The sequence below is a fragment of the Malania oleifera genome, chromosome 2 (genome assembly GCF_029873635.1).
Source record: "Malania oleifera isolate guangnan ecotype guangnan chromosome 2, ASM2987363v1, whole genome shotgun sequence".
Classification (NCBI taxonomy): domain Eukaryota; kingdom Viridiplantae; phylum Streptophyta; class Magnoliopsida; order Santalales; family Ximeniaceae; genus Malania; species Malania oleifera.
The window spans coordinates 97,689,149-97,713,808 of record NC_080418.1 but is presented as its reverse complement, the minus strand read 5'-3'; the positions used below and the strand labels follow the sequence as shown (position 1 = coordinate 97,713,808).

Below are 24,660 nucleotides of genomic sequence, written 5' to 3'. Positions count from 1 at the left end.
TATATCATTCAATTTATGCATACTTTTTAAAATAAAAATAAAATGATCATGTGAGTTCAAATATAATTAAAATAAATATGTACATAAATTTTAGAAATTAAAAATAAGGAAAGGCAATTACAAAATATTTTTACTGTTTTCAATTGTCATGTATAAGATTAATGTTGTAAAGTGATTTTCAAAATATAACAATTAAAAAAAATAATTATATAATTTTCATTATTGTAATATTTTTTAATTTTTATTATAGTTCAATTTTATAATTTCAATCATAATTTAAAAAATACTATTTGATTTAAAGACGAAAATGTATACTTTTAATTGATTTTTAATTTATTTTAACTTTACAAATATTAACCAAACAAATTTTGAATTTCTATTTTTAATTGTTTAGTTTCATTTCTAATTTTCATTTTCATATTAGATAACCCATGACATCTATTTAGTTGTGAAAAATATTTTAATTTTTAATTTTTATAACTTTCAATTAATTATAATAATTTAAATTAATTTTTAAATTTTCTAAGTTTCTTACTAAATAGATAGAAAAAAAATGATAAGTTTGTTTAGTTTTGCAAATATTTTTTTTTTTATTTTTCTATCTAGATTTCAATATAATTACAAAAAAGACATTTCAATTTTTCAAAAATTACACAAGCTAATATTTGACATCATGAATTTTAAAGTCTGAATTTGAATTTATTTTGATTTGAAAGAAACTCAATATATAATCTGTTTTTAAGAAGTTAAAATTTTAAGTATTTTTTATTTTTTATATATAAATTTAGAAAATTGAAAAATAATGTGACTTTCCATAATTAGTGTCCTCAAAATTCTCAGTACTCGTCACACCCACGCGCCGAGCAAGGCGCCAAAGCCAGCAATTGCCATTTTATCTTCTATCCAGAGAGAGTAGACGCAGAGTGCCGCCTCTGCTTCCTTCCCCAGCTGCATCAAGTTCAGCTTGCGATTGCTCCCAAATGACGAAATTATCTATCCTGCGATTCCCAATTGACGGCATTCACCGCGTCGTCGCTCAGAATCGGCTTCCATGGCTTCTCTAGCTTACAATCCCTACTGGCCCGAACTCCAGGCCAGGTTCATGGATGTCCCTGAAGCTCCTTCTCGGCCTCACCGTCATTTCTTTGGTCGACGCAGTCTCTTCTGTTCTTGGCTTCTTGGCACCGAAAGGATTCTATCACCGTACGTTTCATATCCCTAGTCTTGTCTTTCTTGTTTGGACATTCTTCTTCCCGGTGTTTGTAAATATGTCTAATTTGGCTATAGTTGCGAAAAAAGCTATTCTTTCTGGTAATTTCATGAATTAGATTTCGCGCATATCAAAAGTTCTTTTATTTTGTTCAGTTTTTATTACATTGCTACAGTTTTCTAGCACTGTTTCGAATTGCTTAAATGGTGACTGCATAAATTCATTTTGTTGTTTTTGTTGGTGTTATCCTCCAAGATTCTCCAAAATTTCCGTATTTTTCCAAACTGATAGTAGTTTCAAGACAAATTGTTGAAATTCCGAGTATCCGTCCCAATAGTGAGTAAATTAGGAAAGTGGGTAAATTCTAGAAATACAAAAATTGAATTCCGTTTACATGGTATCAGAGTTAGGGTTTCTCAACCTTAGCTAACTATGGCCAGCGGCACCGCCAACAGCAGAGGGTCGACCTCTTCTGAAAATATTGATGGCGACTCAGAAGCCACATCTGTTGGGGGTTTGAATGGACTAGACAACACAGCCTTTTCACTCTCAGTGGAGAAATTAAACGGAAAAATTTTTTTGAGTGGGCTCAATCCATAAAATTGGTGGTTGAAGGACAAGGGAGACTAGGTTATCTTATCGGCAAATGGAGGAAACCAGACTCTATCGATGTTGTAGCCTTGCAAAAATGGAGGTCTGAAAACTCCATGGTCCCCGCTTGGCTCGTCAACTCGATGCAGCCGTCAATCGGGAAAATATACTTATTCTTGCCAACTGTGAAGGATGTCTAAGATGCCATTCGTGAGACATATTCCGACGTCAAGAGTTACTCACAGATCTTCAAGATCAAGACCCGATTGTGGCAGATGAGGCAAGGTGAGAGGCGTTACTGAGTATTTCATGGAGATGACTCATCTCTGGCAGGAGTTCGATCTAAGCATCGAAGAGGAATGGGAGTGCTATGGCGACAGTTCACTATACAAAAAACGACTCGAAAACGAATAGGTCTTCGAGTTTTTGGCCGGCCTCAACCGAGACCTGGATGACGTACGGGGAAGAATCCTTGGCCAACAACCTCAGCCATCAACCCGAGAGGTGTTCGCCAAAGTAAGGCGGGAGGAGAGCCGACGACGTGTGATGCTGAGGCCACAGATGGATCGTTTCGGGCCTAAAATACTAGCCCTAAATTCGAATGGGCCTGAAGTCTCGACCTTAACTTCAAAAAGCCTTGCGGGATCTAGGCAAAAGTCACAAAGAGGAAAATTATGGTGCGGGCACTGTCGTAAGCCAGGTCATTCAAAAGATACTTGCTGGGAGATTCATGGAAAGCCTGCAGAATGGAAGCTGAGACAATATAAAAAAAATCGTGGCTATTAGGCTACTACTAATACTTCAACTGAAAGGTCACAAGGTGAGAAAAACAATAATACCACTCCAAGTGGTTTATTTAGTCCTGAGCAGTTGGATCAGCTATATAAAATGTTTTCTTCAATTCAAATATCAAGTCAGTCTTCCACTGGTTCTTTAGCTCACCAAGGTAATTTTTTGTCAGCCCTAAATACTATATCCCATTACAAATCCCTATGGATAATTGACTCGGGTGCATTTGATCATATGACTGATTCTTATCAATTGTTCTCATCCTATTCACCATATGCTGGAATTCTGAAAGTTAAAATTGTAGATGGATCTCTCTCACCAGTTGTCGGCAAAGGAAGTATTCGCATATCTGATTCTATAACTTTAAAATCTGCCCTACATGTCCCCAAGTTATCTTGCAACTTGTTATCCATTAGCCAGTTAACAAAAGACTCCAATTGTTCTACTAAATTTGTTTCATCTCACTATATTTTCCAGGACCTATCATCGGGGAAGACGATTGGCAGTGCTAAGGCGTATGAGGGACTCTACTACTTTGAGGAGGCAAGAATGAGTGAACAATGTAATACTGCAATTTGTGATTCTGCATCTATTTCTAGAGATAGTGAACTTTTGTTATGACACTTTAGGATGGGTCACCCAAATTTTCAATATTTAAGAAGTTTATTTCCTTCTATTTGTTCAAATAAAACGTCTTCTGATTTTTAATATGAAGTGCGTGAGCTTGCAAAACACCAACGGACTTTTTTCCCAACATCCACATACAAACCATCTCGCCCATTTGTTATGATTCATAGTGATTTGTGGGGGCCCTCACGATCCTCCAATCGCACCCATACGAATGGTTTGTTACTTTTATTGATGATCATACTCGTATTTGTTGGGTTTACTTGTTGAAAGAAAAAACTGAAGTTCGTTCCATTTTTGTTAGTTTTCACTCCATGATTCAAACACAATTCCAAATTGGCATTCAAATTTTACGTACTGATAATGGTACGGAATATTTTAATGATATTCTGGGAACTTGTCTTCAAGAAAATGGGATTGTTCATCAGAGTTCTTGTGTGGATACCCCTTAACAAAATGGGGTCGCTGAACGAAAAAACAAACATATACTTTAAGTAGCTTGGGCATTGATGTTTACTACAAATATGAAAAACTATTTTTGGGGAGATGCTATCTTAACAACTACACATCTCATTAATCGAATGCCGAGTTGAGTTCTTTCCTTTGCCACTCCTCTCTAGAAATTCCAGGAACATTTTCTTACCTCTCGACTCCACTTTAGTCTCTCTCTAAAAATCTTTGGATGTACTGCATTTGTTCATGTTCATGCTCACAATCGGGATAAATTGTAACCTCGTGTTGTTAAATGCATCTTTATTGGTTACTCTCCTACCTAGAAAGGCTACAAATGTTATGACTGTATCTAAAAAAAAAGGTTTGTTAGCCTTGATATCACGTTCTTTGAAGCCACTCCTTATTTCCAAAAGTCCTCTCTTCAGGGGGAGAAGTGGAGTGAAGATCGGTTCTTTGATTTCTTTACTACTGACTTTATGCCATCTACTGTGTCTCCCATTGCATCATTCCCTGACCCATCTACTGAGTCTCCCATTGCATAATTTCTTAACCTGTCATACACAAAAGATCACTTTACCTTAGGGGGAGATGCATAAAAGCAAAACGACACAAAAATACTTGTTTACTCAAGAAAGCCGAACACAAAGAATAGGGAGAATCTCATACTTGAGGCACCAAGAGCGTTGGAACCAGTGATAGCTCTGAGCAACCATGAGCCCACGCTCAATCCCGATCTGGTAATAGATAGTCATGAGCTCCCTTCTGATGAGCCTGTACCTAATGACATCAATTTACCCATTGCAATCAGAAAACAAACCAGGTCATGTACTCAATATCCCTGGTCTAAATATATGTCTTATAAAAGCTTGTCTACATGATATCGTGCTTTTACCTCTAACCTTGACAGGATGACAATTCCAAAGAATATTTAGGAAACCCTGGAAATTCCTGAATGGAGGGAGGCTGTCATGGAGGAAATGTGGGCCTTGGAGAAAAATGAAACTTGGGATGGAATGAATTTGCCGAGAGGGAAGAAGCCAGTTGGTTATAAATGGGTCTTCACAGTGAAATATAAAGCTGATGGGACGGTTGAACGATATAAAGTCAGACTCGTTGCAAAAGGATTTACATAGACTTATGGTATTGACTACACGGAGACATTTGCACCAGTGGCACACTTGAATGCAGTTCGGGTCCTGTTGTCCTTGGCAGCCAACTTAGATTGGCCATTACAGCAACTTGACATTAAGAATGCATTTCTAAATGGCGAGTTAGATGAAGAAGTCTACATGATGATACCACAAGGTTTCAGTAAGAAAGGTGAAGAAAATAGAGTATGTAAACTCAAGAAGTCCTTGTATGGACTCAAGCAATCTCCCAGAGCTTGGCTCGACAGATTTTCAAAAGTAATAAAGAACCAAGGATATCGACAAGGGCAATCAAATCACACTATGTTCTTCCAACAGTCTGAAAGTGGTAAGAGAACGATTCCCATAGTGTATCTTGATGATATAATCTTAACTGGAGATGATATAGTAGGGATGGAAAGATTAAAGAAAGTCCTAGCTACTGAGTTTGAAGTTAAAGACTTGGGACAAATGCGGTATTTCTTGGGCATGGAAGTTGCTAGATCAAAAAAGGGTATTAGCGTCTCTGAGCGAAAGTATATCACTGATCTCCTAACCGAAACTGGCATGCTTGGATGCAAACCTAATGAAACCCGATTGAAGCAGTAAAGAGGGTCGAAGATTGCGGAATACCAGTTGAAAAGGAGAGGTATCAGAGATTGGTTGGTAAACTAATCTACCTATCACATACTAGACCCGATATTGCATTAGCGGTAAGTGTGGTAAGGCAACAAATGCATTCACCAAAAAAGGCTCATCTAGATGTTGTGTACAAGATCCTTAGATATCTCAAGGGCTCTCTAGGCAAAGGATTCTTCTTCAAGAAATGTGAAAGCAAGGAAATAGAAATTTTTACAGATGCAAATTGGGCAGGAGCAGTGGAAGATAGAAGGTCTACCACCGAATATTGCACCTTCGTATGGGGAAATTTGGTAATTTGGAGAAGCAAAAAACAAAATGTAGTGGCTTGAAGTAGTGCTGAAGCTGAATTTAGGGCAGTTGCTCAAGGAATATGTGAAGGACTGTGGTTACGGAAACTCTTGGAAGAGTTACGGATTCCGATGAAATTTCCTATCAAACTCTATTGTGACAACCAAGTAGCCATCAGTATCTCTCTCAATCCAGTTCAACATGACAGGACGAAACATGTGGAAGTGGACCGACATTTTATCAAAGAGAAGGTTGAAGAAGGAACCATCTGTATGACTTATGTACCTACCAAGGGACAAACTGCATATATCTTTAGTAAAGGGTTAGCACGACAAAACTTTGATGGTCTCATTAGCAAGTTGGAGATGATTAATATCTATGATCCAACTTGAGGGGGAGTGTTGAAATTCCTAGTATTTGTGGGAATAGTGAGTAAATTAGGAAAGTGGGCAAAAGTAGAAGATTGTATATTATTCTATAGGGAGATTGTTTCCTTGTTTATAATAGTTGATTGTATTATATATTGTAAGATTGAGATGTACATAATTCAGAATTCAAGAAATACAGAAATTGAATTCTGTTTACACAAATCAGTTGTTTTTTCTTTCTTTCTTTCTTTTCTCTTTCCCATCTCGGTTCCAGGATCTGTTTAGCCCTTAGTGCATGCTAGACAGCAATTATCACATTCAGAGACTGGCTTATCAGAGGACGTAAAAACTCAACATTATACAAGGGCTTATATGTCTCTAATGCTGTCCTGCAATTTTTATACCTTTCCAAAGCTGTTAGCCTTAACCTAAAGTGACTAATCATCTTTTATTTAATAAACCAATGTATATTTTGAAAGCTGATAAGAGATCATTAAGTAGACAAGCAGTATATGTAAATCAGTAATATGCAGGGGGAGATGAGTGGAGGTAAAGAAAAGAGGACTATGCTATAGAGTCTATAACTGAATGAAATCAGAAAGGATATGGTTTTGAATTCCTCAAAAGAGTCATGATGGAAGAAGATATTTTTCGAGATGGCTGAGATGAACCTGCTGAGACTTCTCCCCACTGACGAATGCTCTACAGTTTCTTTCCTACCAAACCCAAAATAAGGTGGTCAGGGTTGATATCTAGAGAAATTTGTGTCCATTATGTAATCTGGGACACTGCCGGCGTAGTAAGAAATTTTTGACAAAGAGCAGCGTCACCATCTGATCTTGAGAAAATTGAAAGAGACTTAGTTCATTTGATGTAATGGTCTCTGTGGGTTGAAAGATTTCCTTGCCGTGGACAAATACGATGCACTCCAGTTGCTCCACAGTTGATGATGGCATCAGAAAGACAAATACATGTATCTTTACTCCAGTCAATCTTTTCCCCCTCAATGTCTTATGCTACCTAAGCCACATGCATAGTGCACAAAACACACATAAAATATAGTATTGATAGTGATTGGGTTAAAAAAAATGTGGGGGAGCCCATTTGCAAATGTTAAACACTTATGGCTGAACATACAAATGACCTCTCTATGTGTGCATGTGTGCGTGTGTGCTTGTGTGTGTGTGTGTCAAAAGGCACTAATACTTTCTACCATTGAGGCAGGTATACTTGCCACCAAATACAGGAGCATGTATTCAAATTCACTCTTCGTATGGGGGGTTATAATTCTCTTATAAAATCCCCTGTGATGTCTATCAGGAAAGGTAATATAACATTCCCTTTCGAACCTATGCTTTTATTTTAGATTTTTACATTGCCTATGGTTGAAACATTACTGTTTCAAAAGAAAAATAAAATTAAAAATCTTGGAAGATTACATTGCTGAGTTTTTATTTGGTCTGTGCCGAGACAGTTTATGGCATTCTGCATTTAATTTACAGAGTTTGCTGCACTGATGCGTTTCCCAATTAATAGCATCAAGTATGACTTAATTATTGAACTAGAAGGCTTGAGTGTTTGAATTGACCTAGAAAACTATGTAATCTAATCTACTACCTGATTCAAATTGGTTTGAATTATTCACTTCAATTTACTACTTGTTCGATTTGGTTGAGGGGTCAAACTCAACTAGCGAAGCTTCCAGTTGTCTTTGCAGAACCTAGTAATACTGCTTACCCTCAATGCAAAAGGAACCTCAAACAGCTTTTTTATAATCTCTGTGTACATTAAACAACACCATGGAATTTTTTTTTAAAAAAAATTATGCAATTTATTTATTTTTTTTTTTTGGGGGGGAGGGGGGGAAGAAAATAAGATACTTGGTTATTATATGTGTATATGAGGGACCTTTTTAGGTCATAAAGTGGATGCTAGGAATGAACTGATACAAGGGTCTGAAGTTGGGGCATAATTTCTTTTTCTCATGGGCTAATTTGAGCCTTCAGGTGTTGATTTGTATGCCTTTTTAGGCACTGGTGTGTATGAGTTTCAAATTTTAAGTTTATAACTCGAACATCTCAAGAAATTTTTTTACTTTATATGTCATTTTTGGATTCTTAGAGGATGCGTTGCTCCTGTACTTCAAATTTTGAGTGGCTCATAATTTTTCACATTCTGATTTTGCAGGAAACTCAACAAACGTCAAAGGATTCTGCAAAGTAGTTTGGGCTGTAGAAGCTGATTTGGCAGATGGTCAGCTTCTGTACATAACTGGGGATCCTAGTGTCTTAGGCTGCTGGGAACCAGAGCTGGCTATTCTAATGGCCCCAACTGACCATCGTAACTTATGGAAAGCTGAAGTCAAGGTAGTATATCCTGGCTGTAATAATTTTCATAATCTATATATGTGTGTGTGGGTTTTTTTGGGGAGGGGGGGTGCATTAACCTCAAACATCTCATTATGTTTCGTACTAGCTACTTCTATTTATTAAAATTTACTCTAAGCTGCCACATGTTGACACTAGTGGTTGGATTGACGTTAAAAGTGTAAAATCTGTTATATAGAAAGACAATATTTATTCTTTTGGAGGGCTTTGCAAGCTTATGAGCCCTACACATATGATTAAACTATGATACCATGATGTACCATGCTTAGCTCAAGGCTCTTTTCCATCTGGAGTTTTCTTTGCCTTTCATCTCTGGGAGGTGTCATTTTTGTGAAAGGTTCACTTGCACGCACGCAAACATAAACACACATATTTGGCTTAGATGCTAAGTAGCATGTTGCACAGGTCATCTGCTTTTACCATCATTGGAACTGCTAGTCACAATCATTGAAGGAAGATACAAGATTAGGACTGACAGTGATCAATTTTTAACCAAACGCAAGTTTTCATAATTGAAGCACTTGGATGTTGTTGATAGGGGTGTACAAAAATTAGCAAAAACCAAAAACCGGGCCAAACGAAACCATATTCCAAAATGGATTGGTTTTTCGGTTGTGGTTTTCAGTTTTGGTTTTTTATTTTTAGTTTTTGGTTTTGGTTTCAGTTTTATAAAGAAACTGAACCAAAATACCAAAATATTCATACTAATTTATGTTTTTTAGTTTTATTTTTATAATGGTCATTGTATATTACATTTTTACTTCTTTTCTCATTTTGACTACTGTTTATTTTTATCCAACTTTAATTTTTAACAACGATGTTCAAATTTTAATAAGAAAGAAATTTTGATAATACACATGGTGGCAGAGAAGAGAGGGCTTTTTTGCATTTTATGCATGAGAGGAAGCCCCCAATACATTATGTTCTTCTCAATGTAGGATGGTCTGCATCCCTCCGGCCCTTCAATTCTTCCGGAACAAAACAATGGTACCTACTCGCATAGAGACCTTGACGCACACATCTGTATCCTATTTTCACCATCTCATGCCCACACAGACCTTGATGCACTCATGAGTCATGAAGCTCAAGAATGCCATGGTTGCACCAACTATTCTTCAGACCTTGATGAATGGAACCTCACTCCCTCTCCTGCTGTCACTGCTTTTTCTTTTTTTTTTCCAGTGTCTCGTGGGTCGATGATTTTCGGGTGTTGTCTCTTATCATAGAGTACTTAGCAGGAACTACTTGTCTAGTGATATTCTGGCTGTCTACTTGGAATTTTAGAGTTTGGAGTACCCTATATATTATTTTTTCGTCCTAGTTCTTTTATTTATCTATAATGATTCATGTTGACAGCCGGTTTAGGGGGCCCATTTTAGTTGCCAACATTTTGGTGACTATTTAAAAATCAAACAAGTATAGACAACCAAGCCATTGGTTCTTTAACGTGTCTATTTATTTTAGAAAATTGTCACCACTTTATTTTAGTTTTGAAAAGGCAAAATAAATGAAAACTGTTTTGAAAAGAGATTAGGTTTGGGAATACTTTTGTGAATAGGGAAGGTAATTCCTTAAATTTTTTTGTTGGAATTAAAAGAACTAGCACCCTATAGCACCCATTCTATTAATGGTTATTGTACTTACTTTGTGTGCGTGTTTGTAGTTCCTCTTTTTGAAAGCAATTTTCTAAAAGAAATGGTTGGACCATGAAAACATTTGAAAAAAAAAAAAAAGTTGCATGGTCAGGCTGGCCAACCGCTTGCAGAGGCCGGTTGACCGCCCCTTTGCAACTTTATTTGATTTTATTTATTCTTTTAAAAAATCCTCCAACCCTTAACCCCTTTGAAAAATACTTTCATAGGATCTATACAAGGGACTTAACCTTATTAAATCTTACTACTTGATGCCTATTCAAAACGAACATGCATATATGCATAAATTAGAAAATAAAGAAGAGAAGAAAATAAAACTTTTTTGTTTTTTGTTTGGTATGGTTGGATCTACAAAGTAGACTGCCTATGTATCCTCAAAAGAGGAATCAAGCCTGTTGAGATTTTGATTAAAATGAATGATCTCACTTGAAGATAGGTCTCTCCCTCTATTTATAATACAAATTAAATACATTTTAATGACAATAATACCCTTACTAACTCTCACTAATTAACCTACTAACACACTTAATAATAATAATAATAATAGACTTAATAATATAAGACATAAATAACCTCTAACACTCCCTCTCAAGCTGGAGCATAAATGTCATATGCTCCTAGCTTGTTACAATTAAATTTAACACAAGCACCCCACAATGCTTTGGTAAACGAATCAGCAAGCTGCATATTAGACTTCACATAAGTGGTAGTAATGAGCTTTTGCACAAATTTCTTCAAAAAAAGTGGCAATTAACTTCAATGTGCTTCGTCCATTCATGAAAGACTGGGTTGGAGGCAATATGAAGAGCAGCTTGATTGTCACACATCAACTTCATAGGTTGAGAATGTAAAATACCCAATTCTTCCAACATGTTCTTCAACCAGACAAGTTCACAAGTAATGTGAGCTATAGCTCTATATTCCGATTCAACACTTGACCTGGTCAACCACAGTTGTTTCTTACTATTCCAAAAAACCAAGTTACCACCAACCAAGATATAGTACCTGGTTGTGGATCACAGGTTGGAATGGAGATAAGTAAGACCCTGATCACAATATAAAAGATCTCTCCTGGGTGCACCTTTGGGATATCTCAAGATGCGAATTATTGCGTCCCAAAGGCCTGTCTTCGAAGAACTAGAAATTGACTTATAACACTTGTTGCAAAAGATACATCCGGTCGAGTGATTGAGATAATTCAACTTTCGAACAAGTCTCCGGTATTGTCTAGGATTAGGTAGCAAATCAACCATATCTAACACTAACTTGTTAGGATCCATGGATGTATTAGCCTGTTTAGATCCCAACAATCTAGTTTCATCCAATAGATCAAGAGCATACTTCCTTTGTGACAAAATAGTTCCCATAGGAGATCTAGATACTTATATACCTAAGAAGTATTTCGACGGTCCTAAATCTTTGGTTTGAAACTTAGTTTGTAGAAAAGGTTTGAGACTCTAAATACCTTTATCATTATCACTTGTAATAACAGTATCATCCATATAAACAACAAGAAGGATCCTACAATGAAGTATGACAATAAAACACAGAATGGTCCATTGCACACCGTCCAAGACTAAGCTCAAGTACTACAACACTAAAACAACCAAACTGAAAACTAAGGTGTAGTCCCGAGAGGGGGGATGAATTGGGTTTTTAAAAGTTTCTTTTAAATCTTTTTACAAATTCACAACCTTTTGTAAACTTAGCAAACACACAAGAATGAGTTGTTTTTTAATGCTTAATTAAACCAACCACAATCCACACTTAATATCAACACAAGTCAATGATTCTTAATGAGATACTTTCAACAATGTCAATCAATCAATCAATCAACCAATTAACCAATCAACAAGTTGTTTAACCAATATATAAGTTTCAACAGTACTTCCTTGATTCAGCGTTTGTATAACTCAGCGTGGAGTTTGATAAGAGCCCTGTATTTATGGATTTTATGCACTTCCTTTTAACCAAGGTTTCCGTAAACGATTAATCAACGTACTCCCTTTAAGGTTTTCGCAAAAGATTAATCAACATACTTCCTTAAATTAAAAGTTTTTTCAATCTCAATATTTCAGCTTCGTGCACTTAGATACACAACCACGCAATTTATATATGTATATGCAGAAATTTAAAGAGTAAGGGTAGAGAGTGAGACCGAGCTTTTACGAGGTTCGGCTATACCCGCCTACATCCTCGCCTTAGGCAAGACCACCTAAGGATTCCCACTATAATGCTTCTTTACGGGCGAAGCAAACCGTTACAATCCTTCCTTCAATTAGGGTGGAGCCCCCTCTCCAAGAGATACCCCACGCTCGGTACAAAGATTCAACCAACCTTGAATCGTCAAAAACTACAAGAGAAACAAGAAACAATTTGGTGTACAATGACACTCTCAAAAGAGTAGATTAGTACAATTGAAATCTATATACTTCAATCAAAATCACAATATAGAAAGATGAAGCTCAAGAAGATATCACCGGGGTTCTTTCTTAGATTGTAAAACTCAGTTAAGAACACAAGAACCGTGGCCTTTAAATTAGCAAAATCTCAGCAAGAGTATGAGCAAGAGTATTCAATGAGAGAGCTTTGAAAATATGAGAATTGAGATTGATTTTCTTGTTGGGTGATTTTAATTCTTGAAATCAACATGTATTTATAGAGTTAAAAAGTATATTTTCGTGTTGCCCAAGTTGCTTGGAGTGTTTCCCAAGTATTGAAAGAGTTTGGAGCCCAAGAAATCTACTTTGGAAACATTCCTTTGCTGTTTTAAATTTGAAAAATCGAAGGTCAGTCGCCTAAGGGGTTGGGTCAGTCGTCTGAGCCTTTAATTCAGTGTATTTCTGCAACACAGTATAGGGTCAGTCGCCTGACCCTGAGAGGTCAGTTGCTTGACCAGGTTCTGTCTGCTTGTCAGTCGCCTGAATAGACAAGGGTCAACCGCCTGACAACTTTGAGCACCCTTCAGTATTTTGGTCATAACTTTTTCTATACAACTCCAAATTAGACGTTCTTGGTATCAACAGAAAACTAAGAGAAAATCCCACAACTTTTATGTTGAACATTTTTAAGATAAGGAGTGTTTGATAGATAACAATGCACATCAATGCGGATATAGAAAAAATAACAGAAATTGGAAAATCCTGTTTTGGTGCTTTTCATTCCAAAAATAATTTTAACCTTTTTGAAATAACTTTTGACCTTATAAAAATATTTTCCAAGTATTTTAAAAGGTATCTAGGTCCAAGTATTTCACCTACGAGCTTCATGCATCCATATTGAAATCGCTTGAAATACTTACATAGACTTCTTTATTCTTTGACATTCTAAGCGCTTAAGTCTTCATGTTTTTCCATCTCTTAAGCCTATCTTGACTTCCAACTTTAATTCACTTTAAGCTTCATCAAATCATCTTTGAATCCATGCTTTAATAGTATAAGGTTTATGAGATCTTCTTTCTTTGGAGTATAAGCTTTCAATAATCCTTGTGTGCACTTGACCTTGTATTCACATACTTGAGTCATGAAATATCATCACTTAACCAAATATGTTAAGTTCCTCTGATTTGTTATCATAAAAATAAGATTTTAAGCCTTGTAAGGCCAACACAAACCATGCTCGAGGAGACTGTTTTAAACCATATATAGAGCCTTCTTGAGCAAACATACTAAGCCCGATTCTCCCTGAGCAACAAACTCAGTTGGTTGCTTAATATAAACCCATGGTTCGAAATCGCAGTTGCGGGTAACGTCGCGTAACGGTCGTGGGTGTCGCGGGTCGCGGGAGATGCGAGTGTTACGTAACGGGAAGCAGGCGTAACGGTCGTGAATTTTTTTCACGCATGCACAATCATGCCAAAATCGAAAAATAAGCATGAAATTCATTAATACATTATTTTTAATGACTTTTGAAGGCTTTCATTCAATCTACAAATGCTTTTTAATAGGCATTATGATTTTTATATTAATTTTAGTACGCTGTTTACAAAAAAGAGCATATTTTTTTTATAGTTTACATTACTTTAATGAGTAAAAAGATGTAGAAATGTAGGAGTCAATTAATTAAAGTCATAAAGTTACTAAAAATGAATCAATAGACTCAATACTCAATATACACATTACACATACATGAATTTAAAAAGTGATTAATATCAAATATTAATAAATAGTTGAAAATACATGAATACAATATTACAAATTTATAACATAACACATGTCACCACCAAAAAGAATGACGTGGAGGGTCTTCAGAATTTGCATCTGTATCTTGAGATTGGGATGAGAAATTATCTCTCCATCCTTGTGGAAATACATAGTTGAATAAACCCAAGTTTGCGTCATTTCGTTGTTGCTCTTTGAAAATGTACTGGTGGTGAAAATCCTCCTGAATAATGTCCATAAGTTGGGGTAGGGGCTGGCTCTGAGTAGTGTGTAGAAGAAGACTCACTAGATCTTGAGATTCCTGATCCACTAGGATAAAAATGTGAGTCACGAGATGCATAATGTGGATATGTTGGATGAGATCCATATGATTGTGATGATGAACCATCTAAACCAAAGTCGCCAAAAGTACTAACCACACCATATGAATCTTCAGTTGAATCAATAGGGTCACCACGAGCACTCCTTCTCCTGGGTTTTGAAGATTGGTTCCCTGGAGGAATACCCAAGTCATAATTTTTAGGTATGTCATGTAGTCCATAAGGATCAGAAGGATGTATATCCCTTGCAAATGATGTCCCTGTGTCATATCTATAATTATATTCTACACCGCCGCCTCCACCACGACGACTGCCACCCCCCCTAACCCCAGCTCCAGCACCACTATTACCATCATCATCTTTTGGTGGGCTCAAACCAAGATTGTCATCACTTTGTGTACGTTCAGGGCTTGAACTTGAATCATCATGCGCGTTTATTGGTGGTTGATCACCTCCTTCTGTAGTACCACCAACTTCTTCATTTAACCAATTTGAATTGTCCTGACCATCGAGTAGTGGTGTCTCTCTCTCCTCTAACCATTGACTTAAAGTATCATTTTCTTTGAAAATGTAGTCCAAATTGATAGGATTGAAACCCTCTTCAATTTCTCGTTGGCTTCTTCTCATTGTACGTCTTAACTTTAACCTCATGTTATAGTGTACGAAAACAAGTTTTTGTAGTCTCATGTACTTTAATCTATTTCTTGTTTTCGTATGGATGAGGCTAAAGGTGCTCCAATTACGCTCGCAATTCGAAGCTGATGTGGTCTAGCTAAGAACTCTGATTGCTATTCTTTGGAACTCAGGAGCACACAAGCCATAATGAATCCACCATTCAGCTGCATGAATAATTAAAAAGAGTTTTATGTTAGTATAGCGTATATTTCAGAAGTCAAATTTGAACATAAAGAGAGAAAATAGAGTCATTCATCCATTATTTAGCTATATAGCCATATTTATCAGGATTTGTTTGTTTCACTGCCCTTTGAGCCAACGGGGTTCCAAAAGTCTCCTGCCTATCTCAATATAACAATAACTAAAAAAGGATGATTGTGAAATATAATTAATTAATTAGATGTATTAATAATTATTTTTGAAAGTATTACAGAATACTAGAACAATTCATTATTCAATTTAATGGAGCCAATACTTACTTGATTAATAGCTTGAATTTGAATATTTATATCGGGTACCAACTTGGTTATCACTCTTTAACCCAATCCATGACTTCTCTAGCAATTTCAGGAGAGGGTGGGGCACCATAAAGAAATTGTGGGTTCAAAAAATACCCTACAATTAAATTTAGAAACATATTAATCAACAGTTTTGTAATGCAACTATGCATAATTTAAAAGTTAAAATAATAAGAAATTGTATTTGATTTACACTTACCAGCAGCGTGCAAATCTTGGTGCAACTGAAAACTCCACCGGTTGTCAATAATTTTCCAATAGTCTTTGTAAAACCGGCAATCTTTTTGAATGACGAACTTCGCCCTATTAATTGTCTCGTATATGAAGCCCATGGTTGGTTTTTCATCACCATCAACCAATTTAAGAACTTTCACTAAGGGTTCTTGCACTTTAATTATATCAGAGACCTTTTGCCAGAACTCTTTGCCTAAGATAATTTTCTTTGAATCATATGTTGGGTCTGATTTTGTCATCCCAAACCTTGAGTTTTTCCAAGCATCAGATGTAAACATTTCCCTTAATGCTTGTTTATGCCTGACAATAATCTCCAAAGCAATGAAATTTGTGGCAAATCGAGTGAGGCCAGGACCAAGTAACTCTCTATTATTTGTGAATTTTTTCATGAAATTCACTGTCCATGTGTGGTTGTAAATAAATGAGGTTATTGTTCTTACATCTTCTAAGACCTTCTTCACGTTACTTTTCTTACTAATATTTTCAAGAATAAAGTCTATGCAATGAGCTGCACATATTGTCCAATAGAGATTGGGCCTCTTCTGCATTAATAATTTTCCTCCTGCCTTCATTGCAGCTTCATTATCAGTCATTACTTGGACAACATTCTCCTCTCTAATTTCTTCAACCACCTCGTCCATTAATCTGAAATGAAATTATAGATTTAATAATTACTACTATTTAATTAAAAACATGCAAGTTCATAATACTATTTGCATATACAATTAAAATTAGGAAATTACTTGAAATAATATTCAGCTGTTCTATTTGACACATCAGAAGCATCAACTGATTTATGAAACACGGTGTTTCTATCGCAATAAACTAAAAAGTTATAATGTGTTTTCTAGTTGGTCCTGACCAACCATCGCACATAAGGGTTACACTTCTCTCCTTCCAAATTCCAGCAAAAGAAGTTATATAATTTTCTATTTCTTGATACTCTTGCTCCAAATAAATTTTAGATATTTCATAGGTTGATGGACCCTTCACCCCCTTTCCAACCTCTGCAGCAATATCAAGCATAGGTTGCATAAATGGAGAGTCAGCTACATTCGCTAGAATCCGATTATAAATTAGGAATTTTCCAACTACTTTTCCTAATTTACTTCTTAAACCTTTCGGTAACTTAGTGTTGATTTTTGGTTGTTTCGCTCTCTTACTTCTTTCTAAAATAGGATCCATTACCTTTAGTCTAGCTTCAAGGGCATCAGGATTGATCCATTGTCGTCCACTACCTCCAACTTCTCGACCACTATAAGATCGAGCTCCTGCTCTATTGAAACCACTAGTAGTACCATTGCCAGAGCCACCTCCCTCTTCATAAATATTATCCCCTCTAGATGTTCTTGCTCGAAATCTTTGTCTCTCTTCCCATTGTTGCTGTGATCATATGCCTTCTTGTCGAGCAAATCTCATACTTTCTTCTTCCAAGTCTTCTTCATCGCTCAAATTCTCAAAATCTCCTCTAATTTGGGCTTTTGCTTCTTCTTGCCTTTTTTGTTTTTCTCGTTTCTTCTCAGCATACTGTTGTAGATGTTTCATCGTTTGTTCTCTGACTTGTGTGGTCACATTTGAGCATTCAGCTACTTGACCTTTTTTATGTGCCAAGTGTTGTTTCAAACGTGTAATGCCCTCTTTAATTATCTTCCCACATAACTTACACATAATAACATGTCTATTACCGTCCACCGTAGTACCAAAATGCCATCTAATACTCACTAGGTAAGTTCTTATTTCCTCTATCACGTGACATATTGATAGACTTAATTTGATGATCTCTACACAAAACATATAGAAAATACAAAGTTACAATCTTTCTAAAAAAATGACAGGAATAATATTGTAATTAGTAATTTAGTAAATATTAAATAATAAGTACTAAATAGTCCTTCTAATTTTAAATACTTATTATGTAAAAATAAAATATAATATTTGATTAAAAATAATAAGTAATGCTTAATTTATTTTTATATTTAAATAAACAAAATTATAAAATATTAGATATTTTATTACAAAAAAATATATTCCTTTATCTTTAAAAAGATATTTTCATTATTTTTTATAACTTGATTTTATTTTCATTTATAATTATAAGAAATTAACATTGTAATTTTAAAGGTGGAAAAGACTTTTGCTCTACTTTCATATACATCGCAGCGTCAATAGAGATCCATACAGTACAAATTGACTACTTAACTTTTTAAGCATTTTCTCAGTATATGGATTAAAATAAAATTTTCCTACAAATTCCAGTAGTAAACTAGTAATTAGTAAAAATATGAATTATTAATATATTAACTATTAGGTTAAAATTTTATTTTTTAAGTTATCACTTTTTACTTTATTTGATAACTAAAAACAAAAAATAGATCATGTAATGATTTATTTTACCTAATTTTAAATTTAAAGTCAAAATGATGTTTTAAAACTTAAAAAATATTTATGAGCAGGAAATATGTGATGGAATTAGATTTTCCTAATTACCTTTCAAAAAATATAAGACAATTAAAATATTTATAAAATAAGAAAAATTTATTTTACATAATTATTATTGTTTTCTAATTTTTACTCTATTAAATTACTCTTTTTTTTAACAATTTAACAAACATAATTTACAACAAATTATAATTAAAAAAAAAAACATAATAAAAAGTTTAAGATGTGGGTGTTGAGTGTTGATTGAAATTTTAAAGCTATCTCATACGCTGAGATGAGCAGAGGCCAAAGAGTCTGAGTGAGACCAAGAGAGGGAAGGGGACTGCCTCGAAGCTTCGTGCGACGACTGGCGGAGGGCTGGCTGGTGGCGGCGAGTGCGACGACTAGTGGAGGTTGCCGAAGGGCTATCGATGACTCCAAGCTCCGTGCGGCGACTAGCAGAGGGCTGGCTGGTGGCGGCGAGTGCGACGACTGGCGGATGAAGCTGCCTTCGGCCACTCTCAAGCTTCGAAGAACTTAGTTAGGATCAGGATTCAGGAAGGCTAGACGAAGACTGCGAAGATGAGTAGATCTGGTCAAGCTTCGAAGAAGTGAAGGCGTGAAGCCTTCTTATTGCTTCGGCGGCTCGGCCAACAAACTTTCAAGGTATGTTTTTTTACTCTTTGAATGTTAGATTGCCAGATGGATGGTTGGGACTTGGGAGAGGGGGAAAGGAGCGCTGTGCAGCAGAAATTAGATTTTGCAAGTTGTCGGCATGTAACGGTCCGTAACGGACTGTTGTGGAGTGTAACGTTGGGGTAACGGCCGTTACGGCTGTGAATTTTTTCCGAACCGCATTATCGGCCCGTATCAGTTTTGGAGCCCTTGATTTACGTTACGTATCGGCCATTACGTAGCGTAACGGCCGTTATTTAAAACCATGTAATAAACCTCCTCCTCAAGGTCACCATGCAAGAAGTCATTCTTCACATCTAACTGATGTAGAGGCCAGTGACAAGTAGTAGCCAAGGATATGAATAGATGTACTGATGTAAGTTTGGCAACCGGAGAAAAAGTATAAGCATAAGACAGACCAAACACTTGAGTATAACCCTTAGAAGCAAGGCGGGCCTTTAGACGAGCCACAGAACCATCAAGGTTGACTTTCATAGTGTAAACCCAGTGACAACCAGCCACTAACTTGTCAAGAGGAAGAGGTACCGAGTCTCAAGTGCCATTCTCATGTAAAGCATTCATCTCTTCAACCATCGCATTCCTCCACCCAGAGTGGGCTAAGGCTTCCGAAATAGATTTAGGAAGAGTAGTAGATGATAGAGCCGTAACAAAATAATAATAATAGGAGGGGATGTTGAGTACATGTGCCTTTACCTTTCCGAACAGCAATGGGAGGATCAACATCATGGAGAATATGATCATCAAACAAGGAAACCAAAGGCGTGGTAGTAGAATTTAGAGGGGACTCTCTTCCTTGGAGTCGCCGTTGTGAATACACCTGCAAATTAGGATGATCAAGATGATGAGAAGGACTCGAACTACATGGAGACTCAAATAGTTGGTTGGGCAAGGACAACAAAGTAGAATCTAGAGGATTAGGCAAAGGAGGAGACTCATTGAGCTCAAAAACATTCAAGGAATGGGTGTAGTAAGGTGTAGACTCAAAGAAGGTAACGTTGGAAGAAACAAAGTAGGGATGCGACACAGTACTATAACAACGATATCCCGTTTGAGTATATAAGTAGCCGAGAAATACACATTTTATAGCACCAGGATCCAACTTATCCACCCTGGGATTTAGTTGATGAACAAAGGACACACGCCTAAATATATAAGGAGGGAGAGAGAATAAAGGTGAATTAGGAAAAATAAAAGAGAAGGAATTTTACCACGAAGAATAGGGGATGGCATCCTGTTGATTAGATAACAAGTAGTAAGTACAATATCACTCCAAAACACTTTAGGTACATGCATTTGATAAAGTATGGTGCGAGTGATTCCAAGAATATGTCTATTTTTTTTCTCTGCAACCCCATATTGTTGAGGAGTGTGGGCACGGGATGATTGATGGATAATACCAAATGAAGTCATACAAGTAGTGAATTTTGCACTGATATGCTCTTTAGCATTTTCGCTTCAAATTATTCGAATTGGAAAACCAAATTGAGTCTTTATTTCAGAACAAAAGGCACAAAATACATGAAATGACTTGGGACGATCTTTTATTAAATATAACCAAGTCATTCTATAATAATCATCCACATAGGAAACCCAACTTGGACACAACTCTACTAGGACCCCAAACATGAGAATTAACTAACATAAAAGGGCTTGCAGCCTTTTTATTGACGCAGGAAACTGAAGGGACGCGAATGTGCTTTCGTAACTGACAAGACTCACTAGACACTGAACTCAAACTAAGAACTAGACATTTTAACTTTTCTAGTGAAGGGTGACCAAGGCGACAATGAATTTGGAAAGCTGTGGCAACAATGTTGGTGGTAGAAGGAGATAGCTGCTCAAACTGATAGAGCCCACTAGCTCCATGTCTTCCACTGATTGTCTTTCTCATCTTCAAATTTTGAATAACCACAAAATTAGGGAAGAATGCCACTGAACAATTCATGGATTTAGTAATCTTGCTAATGGACATAAGATTGAAAGGAAATTTGGGAATATACAAAACCGAAGGAAGAGAAAGAGAAGAAGTGGGATTCATTATCCCAATTACCCTGACCGCAATGGTGGATCCATCAGCAAGAGTAACACAAGTTAAATTTACAGGATATTAAAATTGGAGAAGAAGCTAGGTATACATGTGATATGATTAGTGGTAGCGGAGTCTATGAGTCTATGACCTAAGGACTAGGACGAGAAGTACTAGATCACAGGCATACTGTGGGATTACCTGTTTGGGCAAGAGATCCATAGGAAGTGAAGCTTGTTGTGACGCTTGATACTGTTGGAACTTGAAATACTCTTCCTCTGACATGGATACAGTACGTTGCCCCCCACTCAGCCCCAAAGTTGAAGAGTCGGTGGTGGTTGCATTGGCTGCCCCCAAAGGTGTGAAGTCGGTTGTTAGAATTGGTGTATTCCCAAGAGGGGGGGTGAATTGGAATTTTAAACTTTTCTCCTAGGTTGATCTAGATGTCAGTTGAGTATAACAACCTAGGGTCTTTCTATCCAGTTCCAAATACGCCGATAAATATAATATGCGAAAATTTAAATCAAGCGCATCATTCACATAATAACATACACGTGCGGTAAATATAAAGTGCGACAATATACACAAACACACGATATGTTATCGAGGTTCTGCCAACTGTGCCTACGTCCCCGCCTCTAGCTTGCAAGCCCGAGGATTCCACTAATAGCTCACTTAAGGGTGGAGCGGCACCGTTTACAATCAGGTCAAATTAATACAGGGCTGACCTCAACCTTAACTAGGTCAATTAGTGGAGCTAACCTCAACCTACACGCCTTAACAGGATGACGCACTTAGCTTTCCTAACCGGGTCTAAGCCAATCCGGGACTATTCTAGGGCTAGTCTCTTTCTTTAAGCTCGTGCCTGGAAATACAACAAATGTGTATATAATCAAATGGTACAGTGATTGTGTTTTCGTGTAAAGCAGATATGTACCCAAATACGCGCAATAACATACACCACAATATGATTCAATATGTAAGCTCAATATGGTCTAGATGGTTCAACTCTCAAAAGTATTTTTTATCAGTGTAATGCATACGTGAGAGTTTCAAACAAGCAATCTTTGTATCATAAGATGTTCAGTCAATAAGTTCACACAAAGATGTCAAGTCTCAAGTATTTCAATCAGTAGGATGTTTCAAGCATGTGAGTATCAAATGAAGTATATGCTTGGTTTGCAAAAGATGTGTAATCTTTGTATTTAGCAAATAATATATGAGTGAAAGAATATTGCAGCAAAGACCACTATCTCATAAACAAATATCTCTTCAAATATATTTATCAATATAAACCACACTAGATATTTGAAAAGATTTTGCAAATAAAATACTATACGATCTTCTTAGGATATTGCAATGAAGGTGCAAGCTTAGAAGATCTAACAAAGTCTTCTTAGAATAGACTTATCAACAAAGTCCCCTAAGAATCCTTAGGTTTTGCTCTCAAATAAAATCGTGTTAAGAAAATAAAACAAGAAGAGCAAACCCTTGCAAACAGACACTCAATCCACTTACAAATGATTTAGACACTAATAGAGGGTAAGCTTGAGTGAATGAGGCTAAAAAATGAATAGTATAGGCTTTTGGGTTTTCAGAGAATTCTCCCCTAATCAAAGTGGCTAATCATGCTTCTTTTTCACAAATGATCTCATATATATAGGCATGAGAGAAAATATGACCGTTGGGGACCTATTGGGTATTATTAGGGAAGTTTAATGATGTTTAAAGCATTTTAACCCTTTTAAAAAAAATATTTAACTGCGGTAAAAATCAGGGCAACCCGAGAGGTCCGGTCGACCAGAACTCGGGTCCGGTCGACCAGAACAAGTTCGGTCGACCAAGTCTCATATGGTTCGGTCGACCAGGGGACTTTTGAACTGAGGGCTCGGTCGACCAGGAGAAGGTGATTTCTCAATTTTCCGAGGTTCGGTCGACCAGGCCATTTTGAACTGGCTGGTTCGGTCAATCAGACTGTTGAGATTTTCTCGAGGACCCTCGGTCGACCAGGTAGTTGGAGTACAAAAATGGTCCGGTCGACCAGATGGTCAAAATGTTGACCAGAGAGGGTTTCGGTCGACCGAGGCTTTTTGAACTACCTGGTTCGGTCGACCAGGTGGTCAAAATGTTGACCAAAGAGGGTTTCGGTCGACCGGGGCATTTTGAACTGAAATGGTTTGGTTGATCGAGAGTTGACCTAGGTCCGGTTTGGTCGACCAGGCCAAAATGAACTATGTTGGCCGGTTGACCGAAAGTGCACCAAGTGTGCATTTCGGCCCCGTTTCAATACACATTCACCCTATTCAAGTGCCTAACATACATAGGTGCAATGGTGAGTGTCCTAGGGTCATTTATGGGTCCTTTTGAAGACACCGAAAAAATCTGGTGTCTGTCTAAGGTCATTTTCATTTTGAGCTTACGTATTAAGCCATGCAGGTGATGCATTCAATTATTACAATCAAAGTCCTATTTATTATTACAGACCTTTCCTACTTCAATATTACAGACCCGAATATAAATTACAACAAATTAATTATATCTAGGGTCTTCAGAGTCTTCATTTTCCTCCGGGTCTGCGAGTGCCATCATAGGATATTTCCAAGATAAACCTGCACATCAACTCGGCAGTCATTAAATACTTGAGTATTTGTCATAATCAAAACATGGTATGACCCATAGGGTCAACATCGGTGATGGCTACATTGGCAACTTGTGAAGGTCTTCTGTGGAGATCCCAGCATTGCTCAATAGCATAATTACTCTGTCTACAATGAGTGCACTTGCCAAGAGTACCTCTACCTCGTCCATCTTTACCAACACGACCACTCGAACCACCTTGATAACTTTTGCGATTGTTTGGTAAAGAACTAGAATCACCCTGTGTAGCAAAGGCTGTCCTCTCAGTGCCGGATGCAAAAGCAAGAAAATGTGTGCTAAGGGAAGCATGAAGGGCACGAGAATAAACATTGACAAATGATGGCTGCTCAACACTACTTAGTATTTGGGACTGGACTGCCTCAAACTCGGGTCTTAAGCTAGCTAGAACACAGAGGACTATCTTGCTTCCTTTCCTTCTACATCTCACGAATGTCGTCAATTATAGGTTGTACGATGTTAAGCTCCTAATGAATATGCTTCATCTCTCCAAAATAATCTACAATACTCCCATCTCCTTGTTGTAACTGAAAGTACTCTTGGGATAAATCATACATACATGTAACGTTACTAGAGTATAGAAGCTTGACATAATCCCAAATCTCCTTACACGTATCTAGATGCATACACATTTGTGCAATCTGTGGATCCATTGAATTTCATAAGAGAGAAACAATTAAGGCATCTTCTTGAACCCACACTTCTTTTTTCTTCTCATCAGAAGGATCAGATTGGAGCAAGTGGTCAGATTTTCCTATTCTTGCTAAATAAACCTGAACAACTTTAGACCATTGAACATAGTTCTTTCCATCTAACTTTTGAGT

The 24,660-nt window shown here is 36.8% G+C and overlaps 1 protein-coding gene across 3 annotated transcripts in view; it reads left to right on the top strand.

Moving 5' to 3' along the window:
- Positions 1-845: 845 nt before the first annotated feature.
- Positions 846-24,660, top strand: part of LOC131149879 (ribonuclease E/G-like protein, chloroplastic) — a 58,382-nt gene continuing 34,567 nt past the window's right edge. Inside the window, exons 1-3 of one of the 3 annotated variants that reach the window (XM_058100670.1) lie at positions 846-1,203; positions 7,320-7,420; positions 8,283-8,461. In XM_058100670.1, the coding sequence (XP_057956653.1) occupies positions 1,052-1,203; positions 7,320-7,420; positions 8,283-8,461 (432 nt within the window). In that variant the 5' untranslated portion in view covers positions 846-1,051. The remainder of the gene's footprint in view (positions 1,204-7,319; positions 7,421-8,282; positions 8,462-24,660) is intronic. The other 2 variants (XR_009135313.1, XR_009135314.1) reach the window with 2 other exon arrangements.